Here is a 14,712-nt window from a genome sequence, read left to right on the forward strand (position 1 = left end):
GCTCATTTGTTTCCGGGATTTCCAGGCTATATACACGGTGGTTCGAAACCACATCTACACGGTGTTCAATAGGGTTATGGTTAAATGAGAAAACCCCTGCTGATGAGCGGATTTATTCAGTACCAACATTAAACAGCTCTAACAAGAATCACTATCACGTGACACCGAGCTGTGTCTTCGAGACGGAATGAAAAAATACTTTGAAATTTAGTTCATGATATGAGTATCACTTTCAGAAGGCGCAGAATTCCTAATTTGGTCACCCTGTAAGTCACATGTTAGCTTGAGGGTACATAAAACTCCTACTCTATAATAAACATTAAAAACTCAACAATAAATAAATAAATAGATCACTAAAATGACTAGAGACGTCTCTTAACAACAACTAAAATTGTGCTATTATTGCTGACTAGAATCAGAGGTACACTTAGCAGAAGGCATTGTGACACTTATATTAAGACTTTGGTCGTTTTTACTGTATAGAACAGACTGCGGTTCCGGTTTTCGAGTCATTGAGAGTCGCTCGCCGCTTCAGCCCCTCCAAGTACACGTCGCGGTGGAACAACCCGGCTTGCAGCGGAATCCTGAAACCTCAATTTAGTACCAAACCGGCCACGCCTCTCACACTCACGTGTCCAATCCCGGCCTGACGTGGGCCTTGAACACGCCCCAGACCGGCTTGTGGTCCGACGTCGTGATGGACGAGACCGAATCGTAGACGAGACACTGAAGGGGAGGAGTCTCGGCTTGTCCGCTGAATCTCCGCCCAGCGCGCTGCTTGTACAAAATCCTGTCGGTGTAGGCGGGCGTTCTTTGCTTAGAGGAGGAATCGAAGTTTTGGGTGCCGGGGTCGTACTGCAACCACGCGTTATTGCTGAATTTGAGAATCAAACACTTACTTTGTAAGTTGGCGGAAACGTGATTTTGGCCTCTGTGAACCCTTTGAATGCGGCGCCGTCTGCGAGGACCGAACAAAGTTGGTCGTGGTGCAAGTAACCGTGTGGGAGGTGCTCGGGGAGGGGGAAGCTGGTTTTCGACAGCCATTCGAGGACTTTGCTTCTGGGCGTGGCGAGTCTGAAGTTGAGGTCGCCCGACCAGAAGACGTAGTCGAAGTTTTGAGTGACATCTATTGGAATAAGTCGTGACAAAGTTGACTTTTAATTTAGGAACTAGATTAATATTAGTTACCTTTGCTTTTGTTTTTGCAAGGTAGCACTTTTGGCAAATCTAAAGAATTAACGATTTTCTTCACATCTGAGACTCTTTCCTTGACCTTCTCCTGATGCGCTGTCAAGTGAGCCGTGACGAATAGAAACGAGGTCCCGAAAAGTAAAAAAGAACATGCGACAGCCCCTTTTGTACGAAAAGCGGTCCCTGGCCTTACTGACAAACTCGCGTCTTCTGGTATCGAAATATACCAAATTAAGTCTCTTCTTACGAAAACTGCCAAGTGTAAAGTACCTACACACAAAATATTAATTTACTAAAATCCAAATTCAAAGACACACCTAAAGATATGGAATGATACAAAATGTGGGAGGGCCCCAGAGTCTCTTGCAAACACACTTCCCATTCAAACCGTTCAGAACAAGATTCCTGAGTACCAAAAACTAAAATATCAGGTACGTGTTCAATGCCTATAGGAAGAACAAAGTCATTTAACTCTCTAAAAAAATACACAGTCAGAAATTGTTAAAAATGGGGACAGTGAGTACTTAGGGGGCATGTGTCCATTCATATTCCACGTCCCAACGAAAATAGTGACTTCTCTATTTGGAAAAACCCTGTCCAATTCCTTAGGACCCAGCAACGAATTGGCCCCAATTTTTCCCTGCAGAAAATTCCTCTGCCGCGCTTGCATGGTCGGAATGAGATATAACACCTGAGCTGCAAAAACGAAAAAGCAAAAGTAGCAAATTTGTACACTGAATTTGGAAATAATGTTATGTTATATACAAATAAAAAAAATAAAATGTCCTATTTACAAACCTTCCTTCATGACGCTTTCGTGCGAGATACTCTTCTCCATCAGCACATTCTCGTCGGGACTCAGACTGGCCTCCGCCACGTTGTTCTCGGAGACGCTCGCACACCGATCCAGCGGCGAACTCACACTCTAAAAAAGCAAACTTTGCTACGATCCCACTCAAAAACTCCGGCTTACTAAAAAATTCGAGCTCTCTTTCTTGGGACTCATATTGGACACATTGAGACTCAGAGGTCGTTTCGAGATCGTCATCGCACGCTTACAGTGGCTCTCATCGCCGTGCTCGGCTCTGTTTTCTCGAGCGCTCTGACTCCGAATCACTGCAACACCGACTTTGTTTGGAATTTTGCTGGGGAGGAGGTACTTGGACAGGGACTTCTTTTGCTTGAATTTGGCGGAACTCTGTTCCATCGTCATTGCTTTCAGTGTTTGTTTGTATTGGCACTTCCCTCATTGCTTGTTTCGTGGAGCCCGCAGCGTGGTGACGCGGCGATAAAGCGACGCATTTCGCGAATTGCGGAGATTAGAAAAGCGACTACGGCGATTTTGGGAGAGATTGTGCGAACGGGCCGATTGTGAGAAAATAAATACTGATTTTGACTACATAACCTAATAAATGTCAGTAATGTCAGCGGAGCTGTTGCGCCACCTGCGCGGGGGCGGCACCAAAGATCGATGAAGGGGGAACAAAAAGCCGCTGCTAACCAAAAGATACACATCTACTCTACATCACTTCTACAACGAAAAAACAAAATTATAAAATTTCTTTGACGGTAAAAAAACAATAAACATTTTAAACAACGTAGGGTTTTCAATTTCTCAACGTTGGTGATGACGTATCAACGAACTTATAAAAATCGTTCCAAAAAAACCATGATCACACTTATTTAACGACACGGAAGCCCCACTATCTCAAACAACTCAAAATCCATTCATTTCCCCCTTTTTTTTTAATTTTCAAAGGAAAAAATTTCCAATCTAGTAACACTCCAGTACTTTACCCCCCTTCAGTTGGCACCGGCAACGCAACCCCAATCAAAACTATAATGGCGTCATTGTAAGCTTCCAAATCAAACATCCGTAAATTGTGATCAAACTAGTGCAGAATGGCGTCTCCCGCCCGCAATTCGCCCAACAACCCCCCCGACAACGTCAAGACCGAGGACAGGGGCGAGGATATTCAGGAGCATTCAAACTTCGAGCAAAACAGACGCGGCGGCGGCCGGGGTAGACGACGCGGCGGTGGGCCCCCGTTCCAGCGCTTCAACAACCCGCGGGGCCGCCGCGGCTTTGGTAGGTCCGGCCCCGGGGGGCCCCCACGCCGTTTAGACGATTCCGGAGGACCCGAGCAGGAGCCTGAAATCCACAAAGAGTCCAGGTTTCAAGACAAACTCATGGACAAACTGTCGCAGATTTCGGGGCCTGCGGTGGATTTACCCCCCTTAGATATAATCGAGAAGAAGTTCTCTGGCAGGAATCGGCTGTACATTGGGAATTTAAGCCCTGATATAACTGAAGCTGACTTGCAAGACTTGTTGGGCAAATGCGGCGAGTTCGCCGAATTGTTCGTAAACAAAGAGAAGAATTTCGCTTTTGTGAAGTTCGATTATTACGCTAGCTGTGAAAGGGCGAAGCGGGAGCTCGACGGACAGGTTCTGAAGGGGAAGAATTTGAAGATTCGGTTTGCGCCAAATAATGCGTCGATTAAAGTGAAGAATTTGGCGAATTTTGTCTCGAATGAACTGCTGAATTACGCTTTCGGGGTATTCGGGGAGGTGTGTAAAACTCTTGCATTTTCGTCTTTATACTATGATCTAATATTTTGACTGCAGTAATACTACTTCGTCTATTCCAGGTGGAGAGAGCCATTGTTTGCGTAGACGAAAGGGGCAAACCCACAGGCGAAGGCATAGTCGAGTTCGCCCGAAAAGGCTATGCCCTCCACGCCATTCGCAAATGTACAGAACGTTGCTTCTTTTTAACTGAATCTCTGCGTCCGGTCGTCGTGGAACCCTACGAATACACGAATGACACTGACGGTTTTCCTGAAAAATACCTCCCCAAGCGGAACCCCGAGTATTTGAAAGCCCGCAGCAAGGGGCCCCGTTTGGCCGAAATGAGCTCCTTCGAGCATGAATACGGTTTACGCTGGAAGCAACTCCTGGATCTGTTTGCACAGAAAGAAGAAGGTTTGAAAAAAGAGCTCCAGATGGAAATGGAGAAACTTGAAGCTCAAATGGAGTATGCTCGCTACGAGCACGAAACGGAGATGCTCCGGGAGGAATTGCGGGCCCGCGAGTTGGACAGAGAGCGCCAGAAGCAAGAATGGGAGATGAAAGAGAGACAAGTGGAGGAGCAGAGACGCCGCAACGAGGAACAAATTCGGAGACAGGAGGAGTCTCTGCAAGCGCGTATGATTCACCATGACGAAGAAATGAGACGGAGACAACAAGAGAACAATTTGTTTATGCAGGCGCACCAACTGCATAACATCTTGGATGAACAGGAACAAGCGTTCCAGAAGCCAGAGAGATTCGAGTCGGGGATGGACGGTCGGGACGGGTACGGGGATACGAAGGATGAGGACGGCAACATGGGGCAACCGAGTAACTCGTTCAGAAGGGACAGATGGATCACTGATCGTCGTGACGACTTTATGCCGAAGAGGCGCAGATTCTAATTAAGTTTCAAATGCACTTATGTATGTGTAAATTGGTTCTTTTTTTCTATGATGTTCTTTAATGTGGATGTGTTGTAGATTGATTCACTATCAATAAAAGATTTATAGTTTAACAAACCAGGTTCAAAATTAATGTTAGTTCGAGTGTAACCGCAAGATGGCGTCCCATTAACTACTTGCGCGTATTTACACAGAAAAATATTTTGGGTGAAGAAGCGGTTTATTGAGTGCGTTTAGAAGCGTTGTACTTACAAAATAGCCCCAAGTGTGTTAGTAGTTTGATAAAAGGGAACGGATTGATCGAAAGTCAGTGACATTGCCTTGACAGTTACGTCACCAGCTAGTGATTTTTGTGTCAGTGGGTGGTAACCTTGCGCGTCGGAACGCCTTTTGTGGGGGCTGTCGGCTGGTGGGCGGTGCATCACGATTTTTTACCTCGTTTCGTTTTAAACACATTTATGTTGATATTAAGTTGCACAGAAGGAACAGACAAGTCGATTATTTTGTTTTGAAAAACATGGCGGGGTATAAGAAACTAGTTCATGACCAAGGAAAGCAAAAAGAGACTGCTATTTATGTGAATAGCACGGTGCCGAAAAATCGGTAAGTGTTTGAATATAATCCGTCGGTAAGGAAGTCTTAATTGAAACGGAGTGGACATGGTCTTCTCAACGTTATGACTTCAGTGACCATTTCTCTTTTTTTTTTATTTATTTATAGTTTGCCGGGGTACTTATAGAGAATAACGTATAAAATTGCTTTTTTTTTTCATTTTTGGATACTCGTAAACAGGAGCTTTTGTTTGGTTAAGGTGTATTCACATAATTGTTGCCTGAGTCAGATGTTATTTACATGGAATCTCCAAATGAGTGATGATTTCAATATTATTTGCATACAGGTTGTTTCGTCTTAACGGTTCGGTAAAAATTATGTAATTGTCAAAAAATAAATTTATAAAGGGGGTAGTCGCATGTAAAAATGTCTGGAGTTATTTGTGTCACACATCCCACACCCCTTTTATTCACATTGTCATATTGATTGTACAAACAAGTTTTTATCAAGTATTATTACCCCTATAATTGAGAACACATTCTGTTTCCATGATCTATTTTGTTTCGTTTCTTTACGTAATTTCTCTCCCTTTAGAAGACAATTTCATTTTTGTTAAAATTTGAATGAAATCGAATAATAGGTAATAGTAAAATAAGAGTACATGTTTACGACAAGATTGGTTTAAGAACTTAAGAGGACTAGCGTTATCGACTTTTCAGTGAATATAGCTGTATTAATTTCAAGATATAGAGCTTAACGCTCACTGCCTAAATTAAGGAAAATTTCCAACTGCACAATCGCAATAATCCCCCTTGTGTCCTCAATACTACTTCTACCTACCCCCCCTCCTCCCACATTAAATGATTTTGTCGATTTTGTGAGAATACCTACACCATTAATAATAAATAAATAATAGCAAAACGCAAATATATTGTAAAAACAAAAATCTAAAACAGGCATTATACCGACACTATTAATACATACATATATCACTATTTAAAGGTACATCACAAAAGTTTGTGTGTTGTCTTCCCAAAACAGAAGACTAAAATAATTAATTAAGCCACAATCGAACAAAATGTTCTGAATTTTATTATTATAATTCTTATTTTGTCATTATTACTTTACATTTTTCATAATTACTTGCGTATTCTCATATTTTTGAGAAAATGTGGTGACACGTTCTTAATTGGATCAATAAAAAAAATTGTGATGACGCCAATAACGTAAATAATACTTGTCATAGCACAAAAGAAAATTAGTCACAGCGCATTACCAATGCAAGAAAAAATTCAAAGTGATAACAGCTGTGACGGCAGTACGACTCCGCAATTACGACTGATAAATTTTTGTTGTGCACTTTTTCGAAATCACTGAGACAAGTGTTATTGTTAAGTAGGTACGTGACAGAGCGAAAATAGCACATCTGGGGTTTCTTGAGGTCCCAACTTGACAAACAAAATCATAAAAATTCCTCGATTCTTTTCGGTGAAGGGATGAACCGGCGTCAGTAGTGGTAGCTTACGCTCGGGAAGTACAAAGTAAAAATATTAATAATGTGAAAAAATTGCTGCACAAATTGCAATTTCCAGCTACACAAATGCATTTTTGAACTGCGCAAAATGTGTAGAAGTGCACATTAATTTAGGCCCTGTTAACGCTTATCACAACGTGATTGTTTTATTAGAACTTCAAACCTTGTCTAACGGTTCCAGGGAAAATCGATATCATAAATCGGCCTTCATATTTTCGTAATACTTATTGCGAACAGTTTTAAAGTTTATTGAATTACAAACAAGGGATGCATTTTTACATTTAAAGTTGTTCTGAGATGACGCCATCAACTCTGTATGGAGGGGATAAGTGCATAAATTGTAAAGTTTTGTTGTCACTAAAAATTTAGTCACGACTAGTAAAAAAGTTTTGAGAAACGACGTTAATTAAAAGCGTTTTTTTAAGTTTGTAAAGGTTGCCACTTTAATAAAAAATTGTTACATTTGACATTAAGTTGGAAGGTTAAATCGATAGGCTCAGTGTAGGAGTGCAGAATACACAGAAACAGCTTGAAATAACAGAAAATCTAAAATATAACGTGGCCAATATTTCAAATGTACTCATAACTTGAGCGACGTTGTAGACGTTAATTATTTGTTACATAAATATTATTGGCCATTTATTTTTGGTGCTTTAACTTAAAACTAGACAAAAAAGTGCATTTCTACTCCCCAAGCGTAAGCTAATGAATCACTGTAATAGGGTCCATCCAAGAATGGCTACTTTCGTGTTTGCTCGACGTTTCATGACGTAATCTGAAAAACTTACAATAGCAAAATAAATGTTATTTAAATTTTATAAAATAGAATCTTCTGTACTTGTGACCTATGAAATTCGTATTGAGTTTTTGCCCTCAACATCCAGATTTTTAACATTATGTTACAATTTTATAATTTCGACTGATCTTTTATTTAAAGCTTTCATCAAGTTGCGAGTCCAAAGTAATTATGACTGTGAACATTTGAGGTGTTAATTACCGATAATCACACAATAACACTATAAATTCCCCCTACAAGCAGTCTTGACCCACATTATAAAAATTTAGAATTGTCGCTAAATTGCCAAATCCTTCAGCACAGTGGTTAGCTAATGATAGCTTGCGTAGTTGGACATTCAGTGACCTCAATATTATTTTTTTACTATAAATTTAAAAGCTCACAAGAAAAAACATTTTTAAATGTGATTTCCGTAGTTTAAATGTTATTCCAATTTTTTTCCCAAATTTATTAACGCCAAAGTAGTGTTTCCACACGTGGTCAGATACATTGTCAGTTCAATTAACATATCCTCAATTTTCCACTATCATACTTTTGTTTACCTCAATGTTCCGCTTGATGCGATATCCAAATTACCGTCTTATTACAGACCTACTACCTATTGTTTAATGCGAAAACATAAAATTACTGTGTACTTGGGCGACTCTTATTTAGCATGCATTATTATTTATTAAGCAAGGTACTATTTACAATTTTTATTACTTGCTGCGCTCATGTCCAATGGATAACGATTTTATTAATTTTTCTTATCGGAGTGCTTTTTGGTATTCAGCCTTGACTGTCGTCCATTGTTGTATTCAGCAACATTAGCATCGACAAAGTTCGTTTCACGATTTCCCTAGAACTAACCGTCGTTACCGAGTCCAATTCCGCATTTACCATTCACCTTTAGGACCAAATCGAGATTGCTTTTTGCATGATTTATCATGCGCGACGTTTAATCACTACACCATTGTACGAAAACAAAAAATCTCGTGTTTCTTTAATATAGCCATTAATACAAACTCGCTTAAGATCAAACAATCCATCTTCATTCGTTCCGACGCAGTCGTTTGCTCGAAATGAATTTTTCAGAAAACTCCCAATTTATTTTTTCGTCGAGATAATCACTCTCGTTTGATTGTGTAATGTCAAATCAAAAGTTGGGCGTATTAAATTGAGTCGGGAAAAAATTTAATAGGCTTTTTTCGGACGATAATTGCCGACGGGGGACTTTTTCCGTACGGATTTTGACGCCATATAAAATCTTTCGACGCTCGTAAAACGTACAACTCGGGCCGTAAAACAATATAGCTGGGATGACACTTTTATGGGGGGTTGTCGAAGCGACAGACGCGCAATTAGCGAAGCGGAGGGTAACGTAAGCAACCAGCAGCGCGTTCTATTCGATGTGAAATAATTATCACAGTACAGTTGTCATTCGGTCGCTTTGAAAAGTCGGGCATCAGGATTTTTTTTATTTATTTGCGTAACGGTGAGTGCGTCAGTTTTCGGCGTAACATTAATAATAAAAAAGTTATGAACCTATGTAAATATATAAAAAGTAGGGGACTATACTTAGGTACCGTTTTTTTAGATTGGAGGTGTTAAAATGGAACGGCTGGGGCTACAAAGACTCCAAATTTATCTACGACGCGGAAAAGAAAGAAGTACGCTTTACCGGACGCAGGTTGTACGGTCACGAGTCTTATCATTTCACTGAACTCTGTCTTAGATACCCCATAGGCGAGGTCCAGCTCCCGCTCCTCGTCGGCTGGGTGACAGAGAACTTCGACGCCGACTTCTCCGTCTCGAAGCCGTCCCAGCAAATCCCTCCTGAAGACACATTCCCTAAGCCCCGGATATCCGACGAGAACCTCACAAAAATCGCAAATCTGGGCATTAGTTATTCGACGAAGGGCGTCGAAAGGTTGGTAAGTACGGAAAAGGCAAAAGCTGGGGGTTAAAGAGTGAAATCGTCTCGTATTAGGTGAGGGCACACGGCCAGACCCTCCACAGCATTTACACCCTTAGGTACTCGTCGTTCGAACGCATCCCCGACGTTGTTTTATGGCCCACTTGCCACGATGACGTCATAAAGTTGGTTCGACTCGCCGACGACAACAACATGGTTATTATACCGTTTGGCGGCGGCACAGCCGTGTCGTCGGCCGTCGACTGCCCCATTATGGAGCACCGAACGATCATTTCCCTGGATACGTCCCAGATGAACAGGATTTTGTGGGTTGACAGGGAGAATCTGGTGGCGTGTTGCGAGAGCGGGATCATCGGACAGGATCTGGAACGGGAACTGAGAAAGCTGGGGTTCACGTCGGGTCACGAGCCCGACAGCTACGAGTTTTCGAGCTTGGGGGGCTGGGTGGCCACTAGAGCGTCAGGTAGAGGCTTCTACACCGAGAATTAAAAAATCATAATCACAGTATTTGCCAGGAATGAAGAAAAACACCTACGGGAACATCGAGGACCTCCTCGTTCACGTCAAAATGGTAACCCCGAAGGGTGTTCTTGAAAAAAATTGTCAAGTTCCGCGTCTCAGCTCCGGGCCGGATTTCAACCACGTCGTTATGGGCTCCGAGGGATCCTTGGGCGTCATCACCGAGGTCGTGATCAAGATCCGACCATTGCCCGCGTGCCAAAAGTTCGGTTCTATAGTTTTCCCTGATTTCGAGTCGGGGTTGCGGTGTATGAGGGAAGTGGCAAAGCAGAGGTGCCAACCTTCTTCGATCCGCTTGATGGACAACGGACAGTTTGCTCTGGGGATGCTCCTCAAACCGGGTTCGAGTTACTTCGGGTTGATTCTCGACGGATTGAAAAAGTTCTACGTGACGAAGATCAGAGGATTCGATGTGAAGAAGATGTGCGTGATGACGTTGTTGTTTGAAGGGGACGAGGCGGACATTAAGGTCCAAGAAAAGAAGATTTATGCGATCGGGGCCACGTTCGGGGGGATGCCGGCCGGCCAGACCAACGGGGAAAGGGGGTACATGTTGACCTTCGTCATCGCGTATATTAGGGTAAGAAGTGTATTTTGTTTCCAAAATGTTCCTCCTTGTTCTCCGGAATCCTAAGAAACTTTGCGGACTTGCGCAGCACCCGGATGTGTTCCTTTGTGTCTTGTTCCCAAATGTTCGTCCTTGTTCTCCGGAATCCTAAGATTATCTTCCAGTTTACCGGCACTTTTTGTGTTAATCTCAAGCAATTCTGGGTCGGGTGTCCGGCCTGGCATTGTTTGGGCTTGCAAGATGGTGGTGATTGTTGCAGGACCTCGCCCTGGAGTACGAAATAGTGGCGGAGTCTTTCGAAACTTCGGTGCCTTGGGACCGCGCCCTCGTCCTTTGTAACAACGTGAAACAATGCGTGGCTCACGAATGCAAGTCCTTGGGAATCGACTACTTCATGATCAATTGTAGAGTGACGCAGACTTACGACGCCGGTTGCGTCATATATTTCTACTTGGCTTTTAATTACCGCGACGTGGAGGATCCCGTCGAGGTTCACCACCTCATCGAGTCCAAGGCCCGGGACGAGATAGTAGCTTGCGGGGGCAGCATTTCGCACCATCACGGGGTGGGTAAAATCCGGAAAAAGTGGTATCCGGATACGGTGTCGCGAGTGGGGGTTGATCTTTTCCTAGCAACTAAGAAGGAGTTAGACCCGAACAATGTGTTCGGGGTAGGTAATTTAGTTCAAGCTAAGTTGTGATCGTTTTGTTACCGTGTGTTGTAAACATCACAGTTTTCTAAGCAGAAGCACCGTGCCATCGCCCGTCATTAGTTACCACAAGTACTTCTACTTAGACACTTACTCTGTGATAGTGTGGCATTAATCTTAACCAAAAATTTTTCATTCTAATAAATGTCTGAATTCGCCGAGTGTTTGCTTTCCGATCCCTTTGATCCAACAACAGCACGACATCGCCGGAAGCTTTCTGTCGTTATCAGTTTGCTGCTTCACTTCACTATCCAAGATTTCGCCAGAACTGACAGCAATACTCTTCTCCTGTCATTTTCACGTAACGAGGGTTCGTTATTTATTTTTTCCCCCCCCCCCGAACACTAAGAAATTTCGTGCTTGATTTATCATGGCGCGAAAAGGAAGCTCCAAACATGCTCCCATTAATTTGTCTTGTCTCGCGTCATTAATTAAGCTCGAGAGGGGCGTAATCAAATGTTTTATCGGTTTGCATCTTCTGCTCAGACGTCTAGACGCCGTAAACTCAGCGGCTAAGCCTTTTTGCGCGCCCATATTCCACTCGGCTTCGGGGGAATTTTAAAGGTGGCTGTTCATCGCTCGGGTGCGAGTCGATGACCCGCTGTTCAGGTTTTTGCCGAAAGAAGGGAAAAAGGGGTTCATTGATTCGGATATTCCGTGTGGCGGAGAGCAGTCGTATATTGTCTTTTTTGGCGGCGTTGTTTTTGCGCTCGGAAGGAGTATTCCCGGCACGTCTTGACGTGACGAGGGCATAATGAGTAGTGATTGTCGGCGGGACGTTTTATTTGTTGGCGTAAGTTCGAGGTGCGAAAAATTAAAGGCAAGGAGCTTACATCATCTAGACGTTGTATGTTTACTTTGGGTCCGCCGTAAAATTTTATTATCGTCAATTTTCTTTTACTACTGTCGTAACTTTACTTTATTTCCAACATACTGATTGTAGCGATTCCTCGGCATATTTTGCAGTATTCTGGAAACTTAAAAGGAGAAGGGGTGATTCCGTGACGGCGTAATAATGTTTGGATTTCGATTACGGTTACTCAGACCTGAGACTCATTTTTAACCAAAGAGAAATTACAGACGAAAACTTACGTAAATAGAACCAGTCAATTAAATACTATTCCCCTAGTATTTATCGTTGTCAAACAAAGTGGATTTTTTCAGGGTACTTTGAATTAAAGTGGCGTTTACTGACCTTTGTATGTAAAAAGTGAATAAAAGAAGTTTAGATACCACGAAAGCTAATTGCGAATAATCTTGAGAAGATGCTTCGATTAAAACTATTTTCGAAAAATTTTTGGTCTGAATTAAGTCGGTTAGGCAGAAAATTATTTCTTCCACGTTGTTTTTGAAGATTTATCGAGCTTTGGAGCCACTTAACGTGTCGTGTAAAGGCTGATAAATTTCATTATTCGTAATGGAAGAAAGGTCAGAGACCTCTTGACAACTGCAGTAAGTCAGTAATTTTGAAGAAGTATCCTACAATGATTTCATCGTTTATTTTACGTCACACACACCTCATGAATTATCTAATCCCTCTAATAGCTTCTGTAGCGACTTTCCTAAACTGAAAGCCACTGGATTCGGGGTATTTTCTGAATTGGCAACTAATACGTGAGCAAGAAAAGACCAATACTTGCTATACTTCAAGAGACGGAATGGAAAATCGTCCATGTACGATTTCCAACGATTTACTAAATAACCTAATAGATATTTTTCTAGAAACTTTAAACCTAAATTAAAACCTAGTCTCTTCTCTCTTAGACACAGTTCCTAATACGGTTTCCGTCAAGTTTAAGCCTACCAACATTTCTTTAAAAATTTTTTTTTGTCAAAACGTACCTTAATTTTCATCACATATCTATCATTTTCAGTAATGTAAAGAGATCTTCTTCGATCCACAAGTTTGAAGCGGTTATAATAGAAACAAAAGTGTAATATACTCGACGAACTTAACATCATGTGAACGTGTTATCAAACACAATGTTTAGACGTTTAGAAATGAAGCTTACGATGTCCAAAATTTTCGAAAAGCTGATCTGAAGACTAATGCAAGAGTTTTAATCGTAAACAAATGCACATTTAAAAATTCTGATTTAATCACACCTGATTTGACTTGACATGTCACGATGTTTTTCCTTGGTCTAGCCGGATCTGACCTGATCTAACCTGCCCTGGTCTTTTCTAGCATACCCTGCCTGGTTTGACTTGATTTGAACTGATTTGATCTCAGCTGCCTTAATTCGCCTTGATCTGATTTTCCGCAGTGATCCAACTCGACTTGGCCTAACGGGACCTGACTTGATTTGACATTGCCCGGTCTGAGTTGACTTGATTTTCCCTGATCTAGCCTGATCTGATTTGACCCAATCCAACCTGACCTAACCTGTAGCCTCATTTGATCTGACCTAACCTGACTTGATCTGACCTGATTTAATCTTCAGCAGTGAACCCTGTCCTTTTTCCACCAGAAAAAAAACGTGTAAATTAAAATTCAATAAAAAAATTTTATATCTAATTTACGACAACATCCTGATACAGACTTACTAAATTAATAACATACTTTACAAAATTAACTAAATAAAGGTCACAAGCTTTTTTTAAAAATAAAACTGGCTCGAATTGGCGAGGCTTTAGATCAAATCTTTTTAGAGCAATCGTTATGGAAAGGATAACGTGGAAGGAAAGGAAACTGAGGTAGTGATGGTTTATTGGACCGGATGGGATTTGTTGTTTTATAGGAAGCAATAAGAGGGGGTTATTTAGATGCGAATATCCGGCCATGTGTTGCATGCGGACGAAGTTTGGAACTAATAAGGAAAGCAAGATTTGTAGGAATATGTTTCGATATTTCGAATTCGAAAGTGACAGTCGCTGAATTGGGACGATCTACTTAGTTGGCAAAGTTATATTGAATATTAAACTGGCACATCCGCGTTCAACCGTCTTTATTCCGAAAATTGCCTGTTAAACCAAAAATCTGTATTTACAGATATGAATGCATAATTGAAGGAGAAATATAAAAATAAAAATTTAAACTTTTAAAGTGCAATAACACAATGTACAATCTCATATTCAAATAACAGTGTAGTTGAAATTCAAATTTCTTCACAAGGAGGGTAGATAAAGAGCGTATATTCCCCCAGTTGCCGAACTTATGCATGTTTACAAAAATAAATTATTCATCCTCCTTCGCCGCCAGAATTAACCCCTCTCCGCGTTCGCGTGTCAAGTGTTGAATCCCCAAATACCTGATCCTCTTATACGGCCTCTTATCATCTCAGAAATATTCCCCAAATAGACTACCCCGCACTTCATCACCCCTCCTTCGCGTCCCGCCCCCGCGCCGAAGAAGTCATAACTCTCCCTCCCTAGCCGCCCTGTTATAATTACTCCCCAACAATCTGCCCCCGCCGCATTGTTGGAATAGCCTCAATAACGTTGTTTCCTTA

At 41.8% G+C, this 14,712-nt stretch overlaps 3 protein-coding genes across 4 annotated transcripts; 2 read left to right on the forward strand and 1 right to left on the reverse strand.

The window, feature by feature from the left end:
* Positions 1 to 97: 97 nt before the first annotated feature.
* On the reverse strand, positions 98 to 4,999 carry LOC135132333 (inositol polyphosphate 5-phosphatase E). 2 transcript variants are annotated; one of them, XM_064060401.1, is made up of 9 exons: positions 4,920 to 4,999; positions 2,165 to 2,722; positions 1,990 to 2,116; positions 1,716 to 1,887; positions 1,509 to 1,666; positions 1,189 to 1,461; positions 900 to 1,126; positions 632 to 855; positions 98 to 584 (listed from the first exon to the last, which is right to left on the reverse strand). In XM_064060401.1, exons 2-9 carry the CDS (start codon positions 2,402 to 2,404, stop codon positions 473 to 475), a joined length of 1,533 nt encoding a protein of 510 aa, XP_063916471.1. In that variant the 5' UTR covers positions 2,405 to 2,722; positions 4,920 to 4,999; the 3' UTR covers positions 98 to 472. The 2 variants fall into 2 exon arrangements, with proteins under 2 accessions (XP_063916471.1, XP_063916470.1); XM_064060400.1 differs by lacking the exon at positions 4,920 to 4,999 and having other exon boundaries at positions 2,165 to 2,855.
* Positions 3,002 to 4,784, forward strand: LOC135132334 (hrp65 protein-like). Its single transcript, XM_064060402.1, has 2 exons — positions 3,002 to 3,762; positions 3,843 to 4,784. Exons 1-2 carry the CDS (start codon positions 3,094 to 3,096, stop codon positions 4,665 to 4,667), a joined length of 1,494 nt encoding a protein of 497 aa, XP_063916472.1. The 5' UTR covers positions 3,002 to 3,093; the 3' UTR covers positions 4,668 to 4,784.
* A 3-nt stretch (positions 5,000 to 5,002) lies between the features above and the next one.
* Positions 5,003 to 11,418, forward strand: LOC135132332 (alkyldihydroxyacetonephosphate synthase). Its single transcript, XM_064060399.1, has 6 exons — positions 5,003 to 5,270; positions 9,126 to 9,218; positions 9,264 to 9,462; positions 9,519 to 9,927; positions 9,980 to 10,563; positions 10,811 to 11,418. The coding sequence occupies exons 1-6, from the start codon at positions 5,185 to 5,187 to the stop codon at positions 11,249 to 11,251; spliced, it is 1,812 nt and encodes a 603-aa protein (XP_063916469.1). The 5' UTR covers positions 5,003 to 5,184; the 3' UTR covers positions 11,252 to 11,418.
* The last annotated feature ends 3,294 nt before the right edge of the window (positions 11,419 to 14,712 follow it).

This window comes from Zophobas morio, unplaced genomic scaffold (assembly GCF_036711695.1).
Source record: "Zophobas morio isolate AGI-343-1 ecotype UQ-CSIRO unplaced genomic scaffold, CSIRO_AGI_Zmor_V1 ptg000021l, whole genome shotgun sequence".
Taxonomy (NCBI): domain Eukaryota; kingdom Metazoa; phylum Arthropoda; class Insecta; order Coleoptera; family Tenebrionidae; genus Zophobas; species Zophobas morio.